Source organism: Prionailurus bengalensis, chromosome C2, assembly GCF_016509475.1.
Source record: "Prionailurus bengalensis isolate Pbe53 chromosome C2, Fcat_Pben_1.1_paternal_pri, whole genome shotgun sequence".
NCBI lineage: Eukaryota > Metazoa > Chordata > Mammalia > Carnivora > Felidae > Prionailurus > Prionailurus bengalensis.
Window position 1 is genome coordinate 129,312,906 of NC_057350.1, and position 24,778 is coordinate 129,337,683.

At 43.3% G+C, this 24,778-nt stretch overlaps 2 protein-coding genes across 12 annotated transcripts in view; one reads left to right on the forward strand and one right to left on the reverse strand.

Annotated features, from left to right (window-relative positions):
* The window catches only part of CEP63 (centrosomal protein 63), a 65,064-nt gene extending 58,706 nt beyond the window's left edge, over positions 1 to 6,358 (reverse strand). For 3 of the 11 annotated variants that reach the window (XM_043595351.1, XM_043595354.1, XM_043595353.1), the window contains exon 1: positions 5,804 to 6,044. In XM_043595351.1, the coding sequence (XP_043451286.1) occupies positions 5,804 to 5,964 (161 nt within the window). In that variant the 5' untranslated portion in view covers positions 5,965 to 6,044. The other 8 variants (XM_043595356.1, XM_043595349.1, XM_043595355.1 and 5 more) reach the window with 8 other exon arrangements.
* Positions 6,228 to 13,784, forward strand: ANAPC13 (anaphase promoting complex subunit 13). Its single transcript, XM_043595360.1, has 3 exons — positions 6,228 to 6,340; positions 8,813 to 8,938; positions 13,401 to 13,784. The coding sequence occupies exons 2-3, from the start codon at positions 8,840 to 8,842 to the stop codon at positions 13,524 to 13,526; spliced, it is 225 nt and encodes a 74-aa protein (XP_043451295.1). The 5' UTR covers positions 6,228 to 6,340; positions 8,813 to 8,839; the 3' UTR covers positions 13,527 to 13,784.
* The last annotated feature ends 10,994 nt before the right edge of the window (positions 13,785 to 24,778 follow it).

Consider the following 24,778-nt stretch of genomic DNA (forward strand, 5'->3'; position numbering starts at 1 on the left):
AATAAACAATCAATATAACTTATCATTCCTCAGAAAGGTTCCTACTTAAACTTAAGGGAAAAAACACAAAGTATCAAAGAAATTTTCCAAAATAAAAATGAAATTTTAAAACATTGACCAAACTATCACTCAAAGTCCAGAAAGAATAAGAAGAAAGACCAAGAAATCAGAGTAGATAAAGATACACTTGTACATAGGGAAAAATGCCAATAAGCAAAGTCAAAAGATAAATAACAGTATTTGAAAGTTTTATCACAAGGGGTAAATTATCCAATATATAAAAATTTCCTAAAAGTTGAGGGGAAAAAATAATAAATAAATAAATAAAAACCAGACAGGGGGAGGAATCTATAGAAAATGGGCAGAAGATATGAACAAGCAGTTCACACAAAAAGAAATGCAAATGACTTTAAACATATGAAAATATCAGCATTATTTTAAATAGCCAAGATAAGGAAGCAGCCCAAGTGTCCAACAATTGATAAAGAAGATGTGGTATGTACACGCAATGGAATATTCAGCCATAAAAAATAATGAAATCTTGCTATTTGCAACAACATGGATGGAGATGGAGAGTATAATGCAAAGCAAAATAAGTCAGAGAAAGATAAATACCATATGATTTCACTCCTATGTTTCAGAAATAAAACAAATGAGCATAGAGATGAGAGAGACAGAGAGAGAGAGAGAGAGAGAGAGAGAGAGAGAGAGAGAACAAGAAACACTCTTAACTATACAGAACAAACTGATGGTTACCAGAGGGGACATGGGTGGAGGGATGGGTGAAATAGGAGATGGGGATTAAGGAGGGCACTTGCTGTGATGAGCACCAGGTGTTGTATGGAAGCACCGATCACTAAGGTGTACATCTGAAATTAATGTAACACTGTATGCTAACTGAAATGAAAATAAAAAATTAAGTTAAAACAAAACATGAAAAGATGTCTCACAAGTAAGAGAAATACAAATTTAAAATACAGGAAGTTATATTTAGATTAACAAAAGCTCAAACGTTTAACAATATACTCTGATACGGCTATGGAAAAACAGGCACTCACATACATGGTAGGCAAATTTGGAACACAGCATGGTATAATTTCTGTAGAGATTTTGGCAATACCTAGCAACTGAGAAATATGCGTTTACCCTTTGACCCAACAATGCCACTTCTAGGAAACTATCCCAAAGCCACATTGGCAAAAATACAAAGTCACACATGCACAAAGACACACGGTGCAGCACAATGTGCAATAGTAGGACATAGCACAAAAGCCTATCGAGAGAGAGACTAGTTGAATATTCATCCACCAATGGAATGTTATGAAGCTGTCAAAAGGGACAAGGCATATATTACCAGACGGGGAAAGCAAGTAGATAATGCATTTGTTTTTATCAAAGGATAAATCCAAAGCCAGTAAACATGATACCTATAACAAAGGGAAACAGGGTGGAGAAAAGAGGAATGAAAGCTAAACTTGTCTGGATATCTGTGTTTTACAGGTACTTGTTTTGAGAACTATGCTAATTTGTTACATATGTAAAAAAATCCAAATTAAAAAAGGAATATTAAAAATTGGAAACAAAATGAAACAAGTATCAACTAGATTATCAAGTTGGCAAACAAACCATATAGCCAATTGTTTCATATGCCTTTAAAATGCAAGTTTTACTGTACATAGCCCAAGCGGGATATATATTAAAGATAAAAAAGAACTGCAAAGAAATCCTAAACACTATTAGGAATCATATGGTTAATAATAAAATTGGTATCATTAACTTAAAACCAATATGTAGAATATAGGGTAAGGAAAAAAGTAATTATGTTAACCTAATGTGGTTCTAAGATTTTCAGCAAGACAAAAAGATACACATATAAGAACAAATACAAAAAAACCCTAAAATGTAAATAATCAGTGTGAATTCTGTATATTTGTTTTAAAAAATGTATTTCTGGGGTGCCTGGGTGCTCAGTCATTTAAGCATCTGACTTCAGCTCAGGTCATGATCTCACAGTTCGTGAGTTTGAGCCCCGCATCGGGCTCTGTGCTGACAGCTCAGAGCCTGGAGCCTCCTTCAGATTGTCCCTCTCTCTCTGCCCCTCTCTCACGTGTTTGTGTGCGCGCACACGCACACACACACACGCGCATGCTCTCCCTCTCTCAAAAATTCATATTTAAAAAATAATAGGGGCGCCTGGGTGGCGCAGTCGGTTAAGCGTCCGACTTCAGCCAGGTCACGATCTCGCGGTCCGTGAGTTCGAGCCCCGCGTCGGGCTCTGGGCTGATGGCTCAGAGCCTGGCGCCTGCTTCGGATTCTGTGTCTCACCTCTCTCTCTGCCCCTCCCCCGTTCATGCTCTGTCTCTCTCTGTCCCAAAAATAAATAAACATTGAAAAAAAATATTTTTTAAATAAAAAATAATAAATGATAATAAGTGTATTTTTTTATTTAAAAAAAATTTTTTTTAAAATAAAAAATAATAAATGATAATAAGTGTATTTTCTTTTTTTTTATTTAAAAAAAATTTTTTTTTCAACGTTTATTTATTTTTGGGACAGAGAGAGACAGAGCATGAACGAGGGAGGGGCAGAGAGAGAGGGAGACACAGAATCGGAAACAGTCTCCAGGCTCTGAGCCATCAGCCCAGAGCCTGACGCCGGGCTCCAACTCACAGACCGCGAGATCGTGACCTGGCTGAAGTCGGACGCTTAACCAACTGCGCCACCCAGGTGCCCCAATAAGTGTATTTTCTAACTCTGGCCATCGTAAATCCTAGAGCCATTGACTAAACTAGCAGCAAGAGCACCCAGGCTGTGGTCTCTAAATACCATCTTCCACTCAAAGGAACCAGGTCTTTTTGGTGGCCGTTAATGTATAAATGAGAGAGGAACATGCTTTTACCAGAAAAAAGGGAATTATCAAAGGCTACTAGTCATATCAAGGTGGACAGGAGCCAACTTAAAGGAGATGCCACTACCCAAAGGTAAGAAAATTTGGGTATTAAAAAACAAAAAACAAAATTGCAGTAAGTTGAAACAGTTTAAATATATTCAAGTCCATGATGATTTTTTTAAAAAATGCAAAAACCCTCATGGTTACCTTTGGAGGTTGCTAGGCCACCAACTCATTACTGTAGTCTGAAAATAGAGGGAAAGAATTAAGCATTTTTCTTGCCTTTCCTGTACAAACTACATTTCAAATAGCTGATGGTAGTCAAATGGCTGGTGGGGGAGAGTTGTTCTTCATAAAAGATTTCCAGCTAATAAACACTGAAGGAATGAGAGAATTAGAATATCAGCATTCTGCAATCCCTAATGCAATAATGGATACAGGCAATCTAGATCCATGAAAAGATTTCCCCATTAAGTGAAAAGTTCATAGGGAATTTCACGATGGATGGATTGGGCTAACAATACCTGAACGCATTACACTGCTCAATCTTAACACAAGAGAGACAACTCAGGCATTTCATGCCTCTCTGATAATTAATGCAATAGATTGTCTACTGCACCACCTAGGAAATCTTCTTACCCCCACCACCCTGATCCCCCCAAAAAAAAAAAAAAATTAAGGTTGAATCTAATCTTCTAGTGTTATTCAACAGAATTTTCTGTGATTATTGAAATATTTTATGTTTACACCATTCCAAGGTTAGCCACCAGGCACTTGTGACTATTGGGCATTTAAAATGTGGATAATGAAACTAGGGAACTGAATTTTTAATTTGATTTCATTTTAATTAATTTAAATACCTGGCTGGTGGCTACTATACTGGATCATGTGATTCTAAATCTAACTACTGGTTTAAAGGAAATAAAGGGATGTACATGTTAAAGGATGTCATGCGGATACAATCAGTTAACTCTAGACTATTATGGGGAGAAAGGGACATGAGGGAACTGCTCTATTAAAAAAGATTTAAATGGGGGCGCCTGGGTGGCGCAGTCGGTTAAGCGACCGACTTCAGCCAGGTCAAGATCTTGCGGTCCGTGAGTTCGAACCCCGCGTCAGGCTCTGGGCTGATGGCTCGGAGCCTGGAGGCTGCTTCCGATTCTGTGTCTCCCTCTCTCTCTGCCCCTCCCTCGTTCATGCTCTGTCTCTCTCTGTCCCAAAAATAAAATAAAAAACGTTGAAAAAAAAATTAAAAAAAAAAAAAGATTTAAATGATGTATCAACCAAATGCAACATGTGGATCTCTATGAGATTTTGATCCGAACAAACTAATTGTAAACAGTCATTTAAGGGACAGTTGGAAAAAACAACCCAAACTGAATATTGACATCGTGGTACTTTTATAAATTTTCACAGGTATGATGACACTATTGTGGTTTTATAAAGCCAAAAAAGCAAATTTAACTTTCAGAGGAAAAAAAAAAAAAAAACTAACATAAAAATAAATTCGATCCCTGCAACCACTGTTCATGTTGGCTGCAGATGAATTTCAAATCAAGTTGACTTTTTTTTTTAAAGTAGCGATCTCTAATAGAGTGGATTACTGATGCTGACTCAACTGGCCACCACTACTACATAAATGAAAATGGGAAGGACAAAGCAAAAGTCCACCTTCTAATGGGAGAAAAATGGCCTCAGTACAATTAAGATACATATATTACAAATAATTCGTAAAACCTGAATCTACATACATTTTTAAAGGACGGTGTGTCTAAATGTTTATAAATCTCTACTCATTTCACTTTAATTTTTTTCTAACCCATTTTAATTTCATTTTTACTCTACTAATCACTGATATGATATAAAGGGTAAGAAGCTGATACAAATCTAAAGGCGGTACTGCATTTCAAATAAGAGAATACACTTTATTAAACTACAGCTATAAGTTTAAATATAAATATCTGGGGGCGCCTGGGTGGCTCAGTCGGTTGGGCGTCCGACGTCGGCTCAAGTCATGATCTCGCGGTCTGTGAGTTCGAACCCGGAATGGGTCTCTGGGCTGACAGCTCAGAGCCTGGAGCCTCTTTCGGATTCTGTGTCTCCCTCTCTCTCTGACCCTCCCCTGCTCATGCTGTGTCTCTCTCTGTCTCAAAAATAAATAAATGTTAAAAAAAATTTTAATATAAATATCTGAAAGTTACATGTAGTTGATGATCCTTACTAGGACTTCCTCTCCATAGCTATAAAATGAAATGCAAGCATGTGGGTAACTATAACAGCAGTGCACGTACCCTACAGTACTGCTTTATTAAAGGAATAAAATAACTTAATGAATCCGATGTAAGGCTCAACGAAAACTACTTTGTGGAAATAAGTGTACTCTAATTATAAATGAAGATTAGTCACTACCAGCAGACTCGTTTTTACTCTCTAATGTTGTAAGGGACGTAAAAAAAAAAAAAACCATTGAGCTTGAATTTCCTGTCTTCAAGTATCTTCAAGATTGAAGTGCTCCTAAGGAACTGTCCCTTTTAAACCCTCACTCTAAGATATGATTATTTCCCACCCCTGATTTGTTTGGAGCAATCCGTAACTTCAGTCCTTCACGATTTCTGTCACATTTCCGTACCTCCTGTACTGACATTAACTTACTTCAAAAACTGCTTAAGTTCCCCCCCCTCCCCCCCATTAGAGAACCGGCATCAGGTGCCGTCAAGGGCCTGTCACAACAATGCTGGGAAGCTAACCAGGTACGGCAGCCTAGGCGGGAGGGCTGTGCCGGGGGTTCCTCCTCTGCAGAGGAAGAGCGGCACGCAGCTGGCTCCGCCACGGAAGACGAGGGCTCGGCGGCAGCTCGCCCCCCCCCCCCGGCCGCCCTCCCGCCGGCCCGGCCTCGGGGGAGGGGTTGACAACCTGGCTGGCCCGGACTGTGTGCCGGGCAGGGCCATATTCGCCTTCGCGGGTCCGCACAGCACACGAAGCGAGGCGGACAGGCGGGGCGCCGCAGCGGACCCCGGCCGGCGAAGGCGGGGCTGGTGGCCGGCGGGCTGCTGCGGAGGCCAGCCCCGGGCCATACGGCCGCGCAGCCCGCGGCGCCACCGCAGCCAGGGCGCCTCCGGGCTAGGGCACGCCCGCCCCTCGCCCGTCGTACAAGCTCACAAGCAGTTACTGGGCCGCCGCGAGCGCGCCCCCGAGCCTTCCCGCCGTTACCTCCGGCCGGGGGCGCGCACGCGCGTCTCCGCCGACCCGACGTCCAGCCTCCGCGGTCTCCACGTTCGTCCCGCCCACTGCCCGCTCGCTTTTGAATCGAAGCTGCGTCCTCCCAGACCTCCCCTCCGCGCAAACAAATGGGCTCACCCACATCCGGGAGTCGGAGAGAAAAGGGCTTGGGTCACGTGATGCTGAGGGTGGGGTCAGGTAGAAGCGGGTGCGGCGCTGGGTCCCGCGCGGGTAAGACTTTCTTGCGCCCCTAGGCTGGAGGGACGCCGACGCGTTGCTTCCTCAGCGTCGCCCTTTCCCCATTCCCGTGGGTGGAGGCCGATGGCTTCACTTCATCCTTACAATCACTTTCCCCGGTGCACGCCGTGGGCGGGTGGAAAGGCACTTCCGTGGCGGTTCTGGGCCTCCCCCGCTTCCACATTTGGTGTATCCATCTTGGAGCCGGAAGCCGGGACTGTTGAGCCGCCCCACGCTTCTTACGGATGGTGGTGGCCTGCGAGGGTCATTTCTAGTAAGGGCGAAAAGGCCGTCCCACTTAGATCTTGTTAATTACCTGTTCCCAGAGCGATAAAGTGCAATGATGAGATAAAACGTGCCCCTGCTCCGGGGATCGGACGCACCGAGGGTCTGGGAAAACCATGTAATGAGCAGTGTGACAAGCTCCTGCGGGACACGACCTGGGAGCCAAGTTTTTTAGACTGACTAGGGGTTAGCTGGAAACAAAGGGATTGTAAAGAGCGTTCCAGGCATTGGGACTGTTAAATGTGTAAGAAAAGTTTGCTCAGGAAGGTAGTAGTGGTTCATTCTGTCGAGTGTGGCAAGTGCTTGGGACAGCGGGCCTTGTGTGGGACATTGCGTATCTACGATGCTTTCCTCTCTTCCAGCCCCTGAAGAGTGAAGGCACATTAGCGTCTGACTCTGGAAGTGGAATGTTGACCAGATGAGCTGATCCCAGTGTTGAGTTTGGAAGGAAAAGTAGGCGTTAGTGATGGGGGAAAAAGGCTTTTGCGTGCAAAGTCTGGAAAGTGTGGCAGGGTTAGTGGTGTTTCCAAGAGGGACGGCTAAAAAAAGATTGAGGCGAAATTTGGGAAAGATGTGCTGAGTCTTGCTGCAAAATTTACACATATTAATTGGAGACAAGGGTACCTGGCAAACTGTTGGAAAGACTACCTAACCTGTTAGGTGGATCCTAAGGACAAGAAGGAAACATTCAAGGGCAGAATGCCTGCTAAAGGTAGAGTGATTTGAAAAACACTTCACAGAAAGTCACACAATCTATGTGTGACTGGGAAAATTAACTAGTTGTGATCAACTAGAGAAATGAGGGTATCCCAGGGGACAGCAGCAAGGGCAAAGGAATGGCAGCAGGAAAAAGGGCTCTTACAGGACAGGGATTCCAAAAATATAACTGGAACTGTATGTAAATTTCCTAAAGTCAATATCCTTATACTTGCTTTGAGTTATCTACTGGGTAGTACTGAATTAATTCTTGAGTGAAACATCAAGGCTTCATCTGTTTCACTGAAGACAGAACTAGCTGGATACCTTCTGCTTCAGTTTTACCTGGATCTTTACCATGATGAGGTCAAAAACTCTTATCCCACCCAACTTGTGTAATTACTACCTAGGCATTAGGGCTATCTTGCAATCATGCTGTTGGGGACAAGCACAGACCTGTCTGAAGGAGTTGGAGTCCACCCCGAAAGATTGTTCCTTGTGTGAATGTTCATAGCCTCAGAAACTAGGAGTGACTGGAAGTGCCTTCGGTGCCATTGGCTTCCAGGCCATCAGGATGGCTACTTTGTGGCAGGAAGCACAGTAGGGTGATAACCCATAATGAAGGAGCAGAGCCCAAACTTGGAAACAGGGAAACCAGAGGTTTTCTCCATGCTGGCTGCAGCTGTTTAGGAGAAAAATGGAGAATCAGCTATGGCCAAGGAGCTAAGTAACATCTTGACCACTTGGTCCAGGCATTGAAGGGAGTACAGCATTAAAAAATCAGGAAGGAACCCCAAAGGAAAGCAGAAATGGGCAGCATGGGGTCCTGCTACTCTTGTTCACCTGGTGGTGCTCCTTTCAGAACTCTGGTTGGGCACTGTTTTAAGAAGGGAGGCAGTTTTCCTTTACAAACTCAGCTGAGGATTTCTGTCAGATCTGTAGTTGGTTACTTTGTGTGGCCCAGTTCAGTATCTCAGTGTGTTCATTTAGCTCCTGTGCCTAAGGATGCTAATATTAGAGCCAAGGCAGGTGGAGACTTGTAGAAATATTTCAGGAAAAGGCTAAAGGGGACAGAGAAGAGATTTGGTTATGAATCAGGGATTCATCAAAGGCATCCCGAACAGGGAAAGGTGAACATGCATATTAGGAGAGAAAAGCTACATTCCAGATATACCGTGGCCTTGTACACAAGGTCACACTGTCACACTGGTCTGTCAATTGAGCTATATCTGATTTCTGTCCTATATATGCTATAAAGCATCCTTCAGCAGTGGGGAGGGCTGGGAGCGGGAGGCAGAACGGAGAGACTGTGATCTTATAAATAAGTTGTCACCTGACCCAAATGAGAAGATGAGTCTCTCCCATTTCCCAGGGTGATGTTACACCAAAAGACACATCCAGGCTAAAAAGCCTGGGGAGTCCTAGTGCTAGATTATATCATCCCTTCAGCCTTCATGTTTAAGAGGTCACCTCTTTGGCTTATAGATCTGACAAGATCAAAGCTGCAGAAGAATGGACAGTGAGGTACAGAGAGATGGAAGGATCTTGGATTTGATTGACGATGCCTGGCGAGAAGACAAGCTGCCGTATGAGGATGTTGCAATACCACTGGTAGGCTATAATTTGTGCCAGCGATGGTGGCTTAGACGTATGATCTGGAGTGTGCTAGTAGATGTAGGATATCAATGGACAAATAAAACAGTAGGGCAAAGAAATGAAAGCTGTGGACTCCTCTAACTCTAGAAGACCCTGGATAGCTTGACCTTTTTATTTGTAGAGAAATGTGGTTCAGAGAGCTGATATGAGGAGTTCAGTTAGGGGTCACACCAGGACTGGAACCCAAGCCTTCTGAGCCACATTCTGTCCACTGCACCAAAGCTAGTAAACCAGATAATGAGACCTTAATGCACAAGATGTAGTGGAACACGAAGCAGTGGCATTTACTCTGTATTTCCTACTTGTCTACCTGTGGTTGATCAATTGACATCTTTAGAGACACACTCTTGAAATACACACCTATCCTAGGTTTCCTGGAAAATGTTTGAAAGACACCTGGCTTTTTTGCATTTAAACCAAAAGGGCCCTGTGATACTCTTTTCTTTCCTGATCTCTGGAGAACTGTCCTGCAAGGTGTTTGTTGAACCTCATGTAATAATAAATGATCTAAAAGTTTTTGCGTTTGTAAGGGCGGCTGCATGGCTCAGTTGATTAAACATCCGACGCTTGATTTTGGTTCAGGTCATGATCTCACAGTTCATGGAATCAAGTCCCATGTTGGGATTCTCTCTCTCCTTTGCACTCTGCCCCTCCCCCACTCACAAGCACTCTCTTGCTCTCAAACATTTTTAAAAAATAAAACAAAAGTTTTGCATTTATAAATGTTTATTTAAAATCCTATGTATGTCATAGAGGCCTAACAAAAAACAAAGAGAACAGGCTCTGGGAACTTTTTCTGTAGAGCACACCAAGTGCCTTGAGAGGAGCTGTTAATGAAATACAGCTTACAAGTAGACTGCTACTGCTGTTGACCAATAAATAAACTTAAGCTCACCTACATTTTCATTTAAGGTTAAGAGATGATAATATGTTCAATGAATAATACACATATTAAATAATAAGTCACAGCTTAGTTCAAGTTTAGAAAAATAGTCAAAAGAGAGTGCATAATGAGAATTATAGCTGTCACTTACTCAATACCAGTTTTATGCCTTGGACCGAGGTTGAGATTTCATGTATGTTATCTCTAACCCTTGAAACACCCTTGCAAGAGTAGTAGTGTTATCCCTATTTTACAGTAAGGAAATAGGATCAGAGAGGGGAACTTGTCCAAAGCCCGACAGCTGGTAAGTTGGGACTTCCTACCTAGGTCTGTGTGAAGGCTGCAGATCCTGTCTTATAAACTTGTTTTTTTCATTCGACAAGCATTTTTTTGAAGCCTACTGTATGCCATAAGACTATGTGAACGTCAGATATAGTTCTTGCCCCTGGGGTGCTAGAGAGGCAACATACATAAATAATTACAGTAAGTGTTATAAATGGGTTGTAAACAGCTACATAGGATAGGAAGTGGCTGATTGCCCATTCGGCATCAGGAAGGGCTTTAGAGAGAATATAATATTTAGGCTGGTCATAAGGGAGGGCCAGAAATTTAGTGGGGATAGACAAGGGCACTCCAACAGAGGGGACAGAAGTTCAAAGGCTCAGAGTTTTGAAGGCTTGAGATGGTGAGACATTCACTGTGGATGGAGAAAATATTTGTCATCTAAGGTAGGCCGAAAAGATGGGCTTGGACCAGATTTTGAGAGGAGTATTTGATGCGATGCTTCAACCTCATTCTGAGGATAGCCAGGAATGAGTGGTCTTCATAATAGAAATCTGCCATGCTCAAATTTGAGTTTTGGAAAATCAGTTCAGCAGTGTTGTTAGAGGATGTGTGACATGGAGAAGAGGGCAAATGACTGGGCAGAGGGACCAGTAAGGAAGTGATTGCAGTAGTGTATCAGCAGGGGAGGAGGGCCTGAACAAAGGCACGACACTGGAGGGGAGCTGGTTAATTCTGGACAGGCTCATGGCAGGATTTGGGGACCACTGCTGTGGAAGGGGTTGAGGGAGAGAAATTTCTATGCTAACATCCAGGCTGTAGCCTAGCCTGCTTGTGAATCTGTGTCTTTTCCTGTGTCTTGTGATTCTGAGGCAATGTGTGTACTGGTTAGCTTTTGTTGCTGCCTAACAAATCTCCCCCAAACAGAGTGGCTTGAAACAATAGCAGTTTACCTCATGATTTTGTGGCTGGGCTCAGAGGGTCTTCCAGTCCTTGCCAGCTTGATCCCTGCTGGATCTGCTTGTGCTCTGCAGTCAGCCAGCAGGCCAGCTGGAGGCTGGGTCATCGGGAGACTTGTCACATAATCTGGTAGGTAGCAGGTCGTCAGCTGGGATGGCGAGGTGCTTAGGCCCAAGTCTCATTATCCAGCAGACCAGCCTAGACTGCACATGGCTGTCTCGGGGTTCCAAGAGCAGCAGGAGACCCAACGGTGAGGCTGCCTGGAGCTCAGGCTGACAGCGAGCCCACTGACACTGCAGCTGCTCTGTGTTAGCCAAAGTAAGGCACTTGGCCAGTCCCAACCTGAAACTGGGGAAAGAGGACTCTGCCTTTTCATAGGAGTAGCTGCCAAGAATCGAGGCCATTTTGCAGTATACCATATAATGGATGGTTGGGTTTATGATACCTCAGGATACTGTGCATTTGTTTTCTAAGCACATACGCTTTTTTTTTTTTTAACCTTGGCATTCATTGCAAGAGACAGTAGTGACCAAATGAAAGACACTTTTTCAGAACATATACCACGGATAAGGTGAAATTAAGTAAAGTTGCTTTTCTGCCAATCACATAATTCATTAGCAAAGGACTTGTTTATGCTTTGTCAGCTATAAATAATTACTGGAAACAAACTTTCTCTTTAAGTTTGAATGTATCATTGTGTTACAGTAAATGATAGTTCTTTGCAGTTTGTACAGATGTGTTTGAATCTCAGTATTATGTTGTATGTTGTAAAAAAAGATGTATGTGGTTCAGATAATACTCGTACAGACTGTAAGTAAATCATTTTATATATATTGAATTATTTTATTTTATTTTTACAAATTTTTAAAAATGTTTTTATTTATTTTTGAGACAAAGAGAGACACAGAGCATGAGCAGGGGAGGGGCAGAGATGGGGGGAGACACAGAATCTGAAGCAGGTTCCAGGCTCTGAGCTGTCAGCACAGAGCCCGACGCAGGGCTCAAACTCATGGATGGTGAGACCATGACCTGAGCTGGTCGGGTGCTCAACCGACTGAGCCACCCAGGGGCCCCACTATTTTGAATAATTTTAAAGGATAAAAACATTACTATATTCATATACTGCAAAATGGAATTCAGTGGGAAATCCTAAGTCTCAGTATTGGGTAACACTTTGCTGCCCCCCCTCAAAAGGTGTAAATTCAGGTAATTAAAAAGACATATATTGGTGTCAGTGAACTCTGGTACAAAGCAAAATCCTGGTAGTAATAAATTTAAATTTAAACTACAAGGAAACTATCAAAAGTTCTCAACACATACAAAAATATGGTTAACTAACTATGTGAGGTGATGGATGTGTTAACTAACCTTATTGCAATAATCATTTCATAATACATACATGTATCAAATCATCATGTCATATGCCTCAAACTTATACAGTGTCACATGTAAATTAAATCTCATGCTGAAAAATCTATATGTCAGATTCTATACTAAGTGTGGCCCATGATTTACCATTCTAAGAAAATTGCTGGCCGGATATGAACTGGTCATTTGCAGGATTTATGTTGCTATGCTCCATCACTAGAGGGAAGTCTCACCTATCATGTTACATTTTCAGTGCTTGCCACTTAATATGAGCATGTTGGGGACAGGATAGTTTGTTTTGTTTTATCTTAATACATTTCTTGTGCTTAAGGAATATTCCAGCAAATGTGGTATTCTATTAAAGCAGCCTCCCCAGAAAAGAGTCAGTAGGGGGTCTTTTCAGTGATCCTAGCCACTAGTAATAACAGCAGCTATTTCTTGAGCATTGGCTGGCCCCCACAGTGGTGAGCACTTGATCTCATTTACTTGATCTCATTTGGTCTTCATAGCTATCCTATGAGGTGATGGCTCCTTTTTCCTCCCATTGCCAAAGAGAAAACAAAGGCTCCAGGAGTCTGAATACCTTGCCCAGGTAACCCAGCAAAGGGTGGAATTGTGGGCTTGGATCCCAGTGGCTTCCAAAAGCCTGTGCTCTCATCCTTCTGCCACCACTGCCTCTTGCACAAGCACCAGAGTCGTGGTGCTGCCGTTCCCTACTACAGACATCAGGGCACATGTGAGCGATACATGTGATATTTCCTCACGTTTTTTTTTATCCTAGTTCTTTCTTTACGATACATTTCTGTCAATTATGCTGCCTGTTTCTAAGAACTCACAGGTTTTAATTCTAAGTACTCTTGAGTTTTAAGGGGCTTATTAATGCAGAGTATACCAGCGTTCTGAATGTCCATTGTACCGTTTCAGAATGAGCTTCCTGAACCGGAACAGGACAACGGTGGCACCACAGAATCTGTTAAAGAGCAAGAAATGAAGTGGACCGACTTGGCCTTACAGTACCTCCATGAGAATGTTCCCCCTGTAGGAAACTAACACCTGGCTCCCTTTGCATGGACGGATTTTTTTTAGAATATGTAGGGGCACTAAGGTAGCTCAGTGGTTAAACATCCAACTCTTGATTTCAGCTTAGGTCATGATCTCACCGTTTTTGAGATAGAGCTTTGTATCGGACTCCATGCTAACGGTGTGGAGTCTGCTTGGGATTCTTTCCCTCTCTCTCTGCCTCTTCCCCAGGTGCACACATGCACGTGCGCTCTCTCTCTCTAAAATAAATAAAAATTTAAAAAATTTAAAACTACATATTTTCTTTCATTCTCCTAATTCAGATCTTGAAGTGATAAAGCTACACTCAAAAATGTACACCCACTTAGTTTGTGGAAGCAAAGTGCAATGTGAAAATACTTAACAGAATGAGAAACAGATTTCTCAGGAATGCAGAATATTTGGCCCTTGAACCCAAAGTTCTTCATTCACTAGCTTGTGTTTGAATGTAAGTGGTTCAACATTTGCCTTTAACTCTGATTTTGCTCTACTCAGAGTTTAACACATGCCAACTACTTACACGTGTCCTGTGACACAGGTGATTAAAAACACAAGAGGGATGGGCAAAGACAGGAAGCCAGACGTAAGGAGAGTGTTAACTTGTCCTGTGCCTCCCTCTGAGAGGCAGTCTGAGCAATGGCCTGTAGCACCTGCAGGTGGAACGCGTGTCTAGATGATCCTATTGGCTGATTGGTGGGATTCCTAAGATTCTCCATGGCATTTTCAAACTTTGGGTAAGTTTATAGATTAAAGGTTATCTGGCAGGTATCTCTGCTCTCCCTACTAGTTAACTTGGTGCCACCGGAAAGGACCTTTGGCAAACCGGACCACTAGTGTTACCCAGTAACAAGATTTCATATTTTCTAAGAGTCCTTTCAGATACAATGGAAACACCACAAAGTCCATGTTCAGCTACACTTTTGTATAAGAACCCGTGTTGTGAAAAACATATCCATGGACATTTATCTCCTGTCATTATGCTTCTGTTGAGTGGTGTTTCTTATTTTCTTACCCAGGTTGTGAACTGTAGAAAGAGCCCCTGGCTTATATTTCTGTATCCCTCTTTCAAAAACTAGAAACACTAGGGGCGCCTGGGTGGCCCACTTGGTTAAGCGTCCAACTCTGGCACAGGTCATGATCTCACAGTTCATGGGTTCAAGCCCCACACTGGGCTCTGTGCTGATGGCTTAGAGCCAGAGCCTGCTTTGGATTCTATGTGTCTCTGTCTGCCACTCACCCACTTACACTCTGTCTCTCAAAAACAAATAAATGTTTAAAAAAAAGTCTCTCATCTTTTTTTATGGGGTCTTTCTGTTTACCTAGCTTTTAGGAAGAAATATGTCAGAAGTAGCTCTAGGGTTTCCATCAGAAACAGTTGTAGCAACTCTCCTGTAATCCAAATACATCCAGGCTAATTCCCTGTGCATCAGTGTCTTGCCTAGAAGTCTTCTCAGAATAAAGACCCCAAGTCATCGGTCCGTCAATGAAAGACAACCCAATAGAAAAGAGAATTATAATGTTTAGAAAAAATTTATACTAAGAGAAAAGTTTTTCAAAAACTTGGAAGTACTTAGACTGCCACAGTTCTTCCAGATTCTAATTAAAAGGGTTATACTATGACTCTACTTGAGGTATGTGATACCGAAGACACTGCCATCTAGGAACCCCGCAGATGTTCATAGGAATCCAGCTTTTCCTGGGAATGCTGGTAGGCCAGTAAAACAAGAAAGCTGTCTTGATTTCCATTGAATCAGATTGTGATGCCTGTAAAATAGCTGTTGATTTATCTGCTTGACCTCTACCCTCACCTGAGAGCTGTCTGCCAAGTTTGATCTGTGATGTGGTGCCAGAACTACGGGTCATTGTGTGGAGTTAGGTGACCAATCCAGAGCCCATCAGATTGTCACCTGCGGCTCTGGAATCTGCCTATCCAGGACTGGCTTGAGGAAGATGGCCACAAGAGATTCTAGGTGGCTGCTGTAGGTTGGCTTTTCAAGCAAATGTACCAGAACACCTGAACAGGAAAGTCTGGGAGTGCCTGGGTGGCTCAGTTGGTTAAGCTCAGGTCATGATCTCACAGTCCGTGAGTTCAAGCCCCCACTGGACTCTACTGACAGCTCAGAGCCTGGAGCCTGCTTCGGATTCTGTGTCTCCCTCTCTCTCTGCCCCTCCCCTGCTCATGCTCTGTCTCTGCCTCTCAAAAATAATAAAGAAGCATTAAAAAATTAAAAAAAAAAAAAAAAGGGAAAGTCTGCAGAGCAGGGCCTGAGAGGCTATGTTCGTGTGGCTTTCCAGTTCAAATCAGTGCATTGCTGTCTTCTGTAAAAGGGACCTCACGTGGCTCCAGCCTTTTTTAGTGGGGAAAACAGGCATTAAACCAAGAGTTATACAAATCTATGCTTTTAAATTGTGACATGCTAGGAAGGGAGAAAAGGATGTCACTTAGGCTGGGTACCTAGAAGCAAAGCCTGAGGCACAGTTTCTTGTGTAGGGGATCTACTGAGGTTGTGATATCAGGAGGGGCTCGAGAGGGAAACAGGATAGAGCAGAGGAAAAAGCTGAGCAAAGATACAGCCTCACGCTTCAGTCTAGCCTCAGCCAGGTTCCACAGGTGCTATGCAATGTGATGTCACCAAGAGTTTTCCCACTTTGAGGCAAGGGGCTGGGCCTTTGTATTCAATGGGCAGTGTGCAGTCATTGGTCTTGCCCCTCCCACCATCCCCCAGGGAGGGCATAACCCAGGCGTTGCTGGGGGACGAGGCTCTCCAGAGTACATGCCGCCATGAGCTCTTGGCATCCAACACAGAGCAAGTAGTCAGAGAATGGGTGCACAGACAGACCAGGGAAAGGGGATCTGGGCCCCAATAGCAACTACTACAGGGTATAGAGAGTGGGACTGGGGGGACCTGACTTAGATTAGATAATCACGGTGTGACATTGTGACAAGTAGCTTTTATAGCATGTAACTTCAAATATTAATTTTGTTTATGAATTTTTCCTACTCCAAGTAAGTGGTTGCTTTGTGCTTGCTGTTTCAGAGGACAGGTGTGTTCAAAAACAACCCTACCCCTAGTTTTGGATGCAGGGGAGAGGGGGAGGAGGAGCCTCTCAAGAGTAGTGGAGGAAGGCTGTGCCCCAGTCATTGGTTGGACCCAGTGAGATGTACTTCAGAGGTTCATTGTTTTGAGGTGTCTTCCAGTCTAGGCAAAACCCCAAGCACTGAAGCCACCTCCTTCCAGGGCCCCTCAGAATTGGCTATGAGGATAGCAGCAGTGACCCAGATGGGCTTAAGAGTAGAGGTCCTCACCCACTTTTGAGGTCATTCATGAATATCCCAAATGCTTGTGAGACCTTAAAAGGAAGAAAGGATACCCTAGTGACCACAGATATAATTTCTGCTGTAGCACAGCGGAATGAGACCAAAAAGACTCAATTTGCTCTGGAGAAAATAAGAAAGTGTGCAATTAATGTACCCACCTTGAGTTCAGAGACAAGACCTGAAGGGTGGGAAAGAGTAGGACGGGGGGTGGAATTTGAGGGATGAGGAGCTATGGCAGGGAGAGTGAATTGCATAAAGCCCAAAGGTGAGACTGGCATTACAATCAAGGCTGGCAGATACAGAGAAAGACAGATACCATATGTTTTCACTCTTATGTGGATCCTGAGAAACTTAACAGAAACCTATGGGGAAGGGGAAGGAAAAAAAAAAAAAAAAAGAGGTTAGAGTGGGAGAGAGCCAAAGCATAAGAGACTCTTAAAAACTGAGAACAAACTGAGGGTTGATGGGGGGTGGGAGGGAGGGGAGGGTGGGTGATGGGTATTGAGGAGGGCACCTTTTGGGATGAGCACTGGGTGTTGTATGGAAACCAATTTGACAATAAATTCCATATATTCAAAACAAAACAAAACAAAAAACAAACAAAACAAAACAAAACAAAAAAAACACTCAAGGCTGGCAGGTAAGCTGGGGGGAGGGCTGGGAGAGCGGCCTCAATCAGATCTTATTTTGTCAAATAGAAGTTACTCTAGGTTTGACCCTCAACAAAGTAGGGATAGATGGAACATACCTCAACATCATAAAGGCCATATACAAAAGATCCACAGCTGATATCATTCTCAATAGGGAAAAACTGAGAGCCTTTCCCCTACAGGCAGGAACAAGACAGGGAAGGCCACTCTCACCATTACTATTTAACACAGTACTGGAAGTCTTAGCCTTAGCAATCAGACAACACAAAGAAATAAAAGACATCCTAATTGGCAAACGTTCACTATTTGCCAATTTCAGGAGAAAACCTGAAAGACTCCACCAAAAAATTGCTAGAATACAGGAATTCAGCAAAACTGAGGATACAAAATCAGCACAGAAATCTGTTGCATTTCTATACACTAAAAACATATCAGCAGAAAAAGAAATCAAGGAATTGACCCCATTTACAATTTCACCAAAAACAATAAAATACCTAGGAATAAACCTAACCAAAGCAGTAAAAGATCTGTACCCTGAACACTATAGGAAAATTATGAAAGAAATTGAAGAAGACACAAAAAAATGGAAAAGCACTCCAGGCTCATGGATTGGAAGAACAAACATTGTTAAAATGTCTATCCTATGAAAAGCAATCTACACATTTAATGCAATCCCCATCAAAATACCACCAGCATTTTTCACAGAGCTAAAACAAACAACCCTAACATTTGTAATGGACCAGAAAAGACCCCAAATAGTCAAAGCAATCCTGAAAAAGGAAACCAAAACTGGAGGCATCACAATTCCAGATTTCAAACTACATTATAAAGCTTTAGTGATCAAGACAGTATGGCATTGGCACAAAAACAGACACATAGATCAATGGAACAGAATAGAAAACCCAGAAATGGACCCACAACTATATGGTCAACTAGTCTTTGACAAAGCAGGAAAGAATATCCAATGGAAAAAAGAAAGTCTCCTACTTTGCTCTTCTGCATGTTGCTGGGAACACTGGACAGCAACATGCAGAAGAATGAAACTAGGCCAATTTCTTATGCCATACACAATAATAAATTCAAAATGGATGAAAGACCTAAATGTGAAACAGGAAACCATCAAAATCTTAGAGAACACAGGCACCAACCTCTTTGACCTCGACCGCAGCAACTTGTTACTACACATGTCTCCGGAGGCAAGGGAAACAAAAGCAAAAATGAACTATTGAGACCTCATCAAGATAAAAAGCTTTTGCACAGCAAAGGAAACAATAAAACTAAAAGGCAACTGACAGAATGGGAGAATAGTTTCCAAATGATATATCTGATAAAGGGTTAATATCCAAAATCTATAAAGAACTTATCAAACTCAACACCCAAAAACCAAATAATCCAGTCAAGAAATGGGCAGAAGACATGAATAGACAGACACTTTTCCAAAGAAGACATCCAGATGGCAAACAGACACATGAAAAGATACTCAACATTACTCATCATCAGGAAAATACAAATCAAAACCACAATGAGATACCACCTCACACCTGTAAGAGTGGCTAAAATTAACAACACAGGAAACAACAGATGTTGGCAAGGATGCGGAGAAAGGAGAACATTTTTGCACTGCTGGTGGCAATGCAAATTGGTGCAGCCACTCTGGAAAAAAATTGTTGGAGGTTCCTCAAAAAACTGAAAATAGAACTACTAAGGCTAAGTCTTAGACTTACAAGTCTTATAAGTCTTAGCCTTAGATCCAGCAACTACACTACTAAGTATTTATCCAAAGGATACAATAATACTGATTCAAAGAGGTATGTGCCCCCTGATGTTTACAGCAGCATTGTCAACAATAGCCTAAGTATGGAAAGAGCCCAAATGTCCATCGACTGATGAATGGATAAAGATGCGGTATATAGGGGCGCCTGGGTGGCGCAGTCGGTTAAGCGTCCTACTTCAGCCAGGTCACGATCTCGCGGTCCGTGAGTTCGAGCCCCGCGTCGGGCTCTGGGCTGATGGCTCAGAGCCTGGAGCCTGTTTCCGATTCTGTGTCTCCCTCTCTCTCTGCCCCTCCCCTGTTCATGCTCTGTCTCTCTCTGTCCCAAAAATAAATAAACGTTGAAAAAAAAAATTAAAAAAAAAAAAAAAAAAAGATGCGGTATATATATGCAATGGAATACTACCCAGTAACTAAAAAGAATGATATCTTTCCATTTGCAACCATGTGGATGGAGCTAGAGTGTATTATGCTAAGAGAAATACATCAAAGAAAGACAAATACCATATGATTTCACTCATCTGTGGATTTTAAGAAACAAAACATGAACATATGGGGTGGGGGGAAGAAGAGAGAGGGAAACAAAGAACAAGAGACTCTTAAATACAGAGAACAGAGAGTTGACGGAGGGAGGTGGTGGGAGAAGGGCTAGATGAGTGATGGGTGCTCAGGAAGGCACTTGTTACGAGCACTGGGTGTTGTATGAAAGTGATGGATCACTGAAGTCTATTCCTGAAGCTAATATTGCACTACATGTTAACTAACTAGAATTTAAATAAAACTTTGAAAAGAAAAAAAAGAACTTACTCTGGATTTGAGCAGGTGAGAACAGAGGTGGAATGACAGAAGAGCTTTGCATTGGCTCGAGAGCGAGATGACAGTGGCTTGAGCTAACAAGGTGGAGGTGGTATTAGACCAGGGTTATCTCTTAGAGGGAGAACTGTCCAGATGTGCCCAGTGAGAGGTGTATTTCATGACACCAGCACCCCAAGCATGGTTGTGGGGTTCAAAAGAGACTAGAGTGCCCAGTGTGAGCACTGGCATCATGACCCAGGGGTGAATCCTCTGAACCAGACACAGGGCTCCAGATGCAGCCTCCACCCCCCGGGAAGGTAGTATCTGTGTCCAGGAGCTGCCCATCCTTTGAAGCCCACTTAGACCCACTTCTTAACAATAGAGTAACAAGCAACAACAGCCACAGTTAAACTGAGCACTTCTGAGTGCTTCAGGCACAAGATCTCTAGCCCTCACATCCACTTTTGAAGGTGAATATTATTGTACTCATGATCATGAGATGGCAACTCAAAATTGAACAACTTGTCTCAAGTTGAAGCCACTTAAGTAGTAAATGAATTGCAACCTAGGCTGGCTGATCTCCAAACCCATGTCCTCTCCCTGGACCATGTGGCCTCTCCTGTGAAATCTTCTGTGACCAGTCCTCTCTGAAATAGGCAGGAAATCCTATTGGGACACTTAGAACTTCAAAATGTTTACCTTGTTTCTATGATTGAGGTAAAAAAAAAAAATGGTGAGGGACCCAGGAGCCATAAAACATTAAAAAATTCAACTTATTGCCACATCCGTATATAACTCCTATAACTCACAACTTTATCACTATGAGTCATACTGTTGTTTCTGGGTTTATACAAGGTTAATTCCCTAAAGGTGTGTTTTCAGATTTGGGGCGACCATAGTGAACAGCTTAATGTCAGTGCTATTTTCCCAGCAGGGGGCGCACAATTCTTTTGAGAAAGTCTGAATCGCAGGCAGGTCTTGGTAGAACAGGCTGAAGACACTGCATAAATGTGGTGTTTTGCTTGGAAGTGGTTCTGCAGGTCTTGGTTGCCCAGCATGCTGGGCAGGGGTTTGTGTGAATCCCTGGGATTCCGGGCGGCCACCCTGGGATTGGGCAGCTCACTTAGTGGGCTCCTCACTTGTGCTTTGTGGGGAGCCAAATAAGGGCACACGGAAGGTGAGGGCAGTTCAGAACTTTGATTACAGAAACAGGTAGCCAGAATCAGGAATTGTGCCAGCCTGTGGCCCCAACCCATACTTATAGTCAGGCCTGGGGACTTTCATTAAGCTATTTCCCAGCTCTCTGTGTTAAATTATTTGGAGAATTTAGGCATCATTCTAGAATGATACATAAGGCTCTAGAAAAACTGCTTTCCAAAGTTCCTGTCCTGATTTGGCCATGTTTTATGCACAGTTAAATCTGTTCCCCAGTTCCTTGTCGTGCCACACCGTCAGTGAGCTCGTATAGAAAGTAGTGGAAGGGGGGAAGTGGCTGGCATGGAAAGGCAACTGGATGGTCTCTTGAGGAGACTTCACATCTTGTGGCCTTGGCCTTTGCACCTGGGCCAACCAGGACCCAGTTCATGGACATGCAGCCCATGTGGCAACACAGGGCTCACACCCAGAACAGCCTGTTGAGGCTGTCTTGAGATTCTTAACAATTATTGAACAAGGGGCCCCATAAATGACAATGATGGTCCTTAAAACTATGGCAGCCATCTATAGGGGTTCCATGTTGGACAGTGACCAACTGGACCCAGAAAATGCCCTCACATTTCTGGAATCATATGAGAATTCAAGAAACCAACTGTGTGCCTTCGGGCTATCAGAAAAGTAGGCTCATCCAGGAGAAGCAATGGGAGAAAAGCTGGGGCAGACCTCCAGGCATCCTGAAAGCTGTTCCTGTTCCTCATGAAAACCTATAGACCTATTGATGAAATTGTTTCCTGAGCTTGACTGAGTCCTCTGTCATTGTTGCCATCCTACCCATGGGGTAAGAGGGTAGATAAAGAAGCAGTACAAAGTACATTAAGAAAGGTTTTGTAGACAGTTGAGAGAACTTGAAGCAAGGTTATCACCCAATCCCAGGGCATGTCTGTGCCTAAATCTTATCTGGCTTTTGGCCAAATACTATATGAACTTACACTCCATTGCCCTAGCTGTCTCAGAATAGAGCCCCTGACTGAAATAAGATATGAGAGCACAATTACAGAGCTGAGAACAATGGTCAACACACAAGTTCATGAAGGGCTTCTGCCTGGGTTTTTATTTCAGTTTACCTTATTGTGTTGAACCATACCAAAAAAAAATCTGTTTTGAGGGCACCCTAGGTGGCTCAGTTGGTTAAGCAGCTGACTCTTGGTTTTGGCTTGGGTCATAATCTCACAGTTTGTGACATTGAGTCCCATGTTGCGCTCTATGCTGACAACACAGAGCCTGCTTAGGATTCTCTCTGTCTCTCTCTCTCTCTCTGCCCCTCCACCCTCTCTCAAAATAAATAAACTTTTTTAAAAAGCTGTTTTTATAGGTCAAAAATAGGCACACTTTCCTGGGGGTTTTTTGCTAATTTTATTCTTACCTAGAGCCAGTTGCACACATATACACACACAACACACACTGGATATGATGAGGGGAGGCAGGAGCTGGCAAAGGGTGGAGAATTTGAAAACAACCAAGTGACTCCAAAGGAAGTGAGGGTGGTTGATGTATAAACCCATCCCAGTTACTCCATGCCTTCCCTGATGACTCAGATCCCCTTTATCCTGGGGCCACCACCCAAGGGCAAAGGGGGTTTTCCTCCACCCACGCCATGATCTTGCTTCCACTCTCTTAGCATCTCTGCCCATGCTTCCTGCCCTGTCCTCTTAGTCTCAAGCAGTCTCCCTGCCCCTACCACCAAGCACGCGGACTGGTACTCACTCTCACTGGCACACCATCTAACTATGAGGGACTTCTTGAGGAAAAGAGAGGAGGCAGCATCCCTGCCTCTCTGCCAGTGGGGATGCCCTAACTCCTATCATCAGCTAGGACCCCATATGGCCTCCCCCAGCTCAGCCCAGACAGATGGGGACATGGGCTGTCCTGGGGAGGCCCTTCTCTCCAGTCCCATCTTTCTGGCTCTTGTGTTCCCCCCTGCTCTCCTCCCATCTTCTCTGGCTCTCAGCTCTCAGGGCTGTGTGGATGCTGAGAGTTACTCCTTCCCCTCCACTCACAGCTCCTGCTCACCCAGGGCTGCCATCTGGGAGATGAGGCGCTCACGAATCTGAGTTCTCAGCCCAGGAGGACAGGGAGCAGTGGCTCCAGTTATACACAAGAAAAATGAGCCCAGTCTGGGTCACAGAGCCCACGGACTGCTACCTGCCTCTCATCTCACCCAGTTTCCCGCTTTCTCTCAGTTAACCAAGCAGGCAAGACTCCTCTGTGCATGTGTCTTTCCTCTCCTTCTTGCTTTTTTGCTCTTATTTAAGCACTTATCTAAACATCTTCCTCCACGTTAGACTTCTTTCATGCTACAAATACCTTTAAAGTAGAACACATGTCAGGCTGGCACCTTGTGTATTTTACATAAGTTACTTACTTGAAATGACGTGTAAGGAAACCATATACAGGCTGCTGCAAAATATAACAGCTAAAAGTACAGACTTTGGAGGCAGAAAAATATAGGTTCAGAACCCAGCATAGCATGCACCAGCTACTTGTTCCCAAACAAGTCATTTACCTTTCTGAACCTGCTTTTGGATCAGAGATAGGGTTGACAATACTGCTCACATGATAGGCTTATTGGGGTACCAAATGAGCCAACACAAGTAAAGCACTCAGAACAGTTTCTGGCATATGGTGAGCACTTGAAAAACATTAGCTATTGTGGGTTTTCAACAAAATAAAACATTTAAGCATTTCAAAGGAATTCTACATTGATACTCTGAAGTCAAGCAAAGAATAATTTTATTGTGTAAATAATCATTCCCAAAATAGTCCTCGGGAATTAAAAATTTTGCATGGTAGGAACAGCAGTGACTTAGGAGGCAGAAGGTCTAGATTCAAGTTCTAGCTCCACCACTTACTGACTGTGTGGCCAGGAGCCTGTGTGGCAGCCTTTCTGAGCCTATATCCCAGGGGTTGGGAGTGAAATAAGTACAGTGTACTCAAAACTGTGGTGTAGTTATAAAACGATATATAGTTAAGTTAGATATCATAATTTATTTACTCTGTAAATTTAAAAAACAATTTTTTTTTCAACGTTTATTTATTTTTGGGACAGAGAGAGACAGAGCATGAACGGGGGAGGGGCAGAGAGAGAGGGAGACACAGAATCAGAAACAGGCTCCAGGCTCTGAGCCATCAGCCCAGAGCCTGACGCGGGGCTCAAACTCCCAGACCGAGAGATCGTGACCTGGCTGAAGTCGGACGCTTAACCGACTGCGCCACCCAGGCACCCCATACTCTGTAAATTTTTAACTGAGGCTCAAACTCGTGTTTCATGCAACCCCTTAATGCTAATTTAAATATAATACATGTGCATGTGGGCATATCTGTATGTGAATTTGCATAAACATGTTTTTTAAAGTCTGGAAGGAAAGGCAGCCAATTATTGGCAGTCATTGTGTCTAAGGACAAGGTCAGACTGACCAAGAAGGAAACTGTCATATCTAACATTACTTCCTGAAAAAGTGGTGAGATTATGGGTAATTTTTAAAAACTAATAATG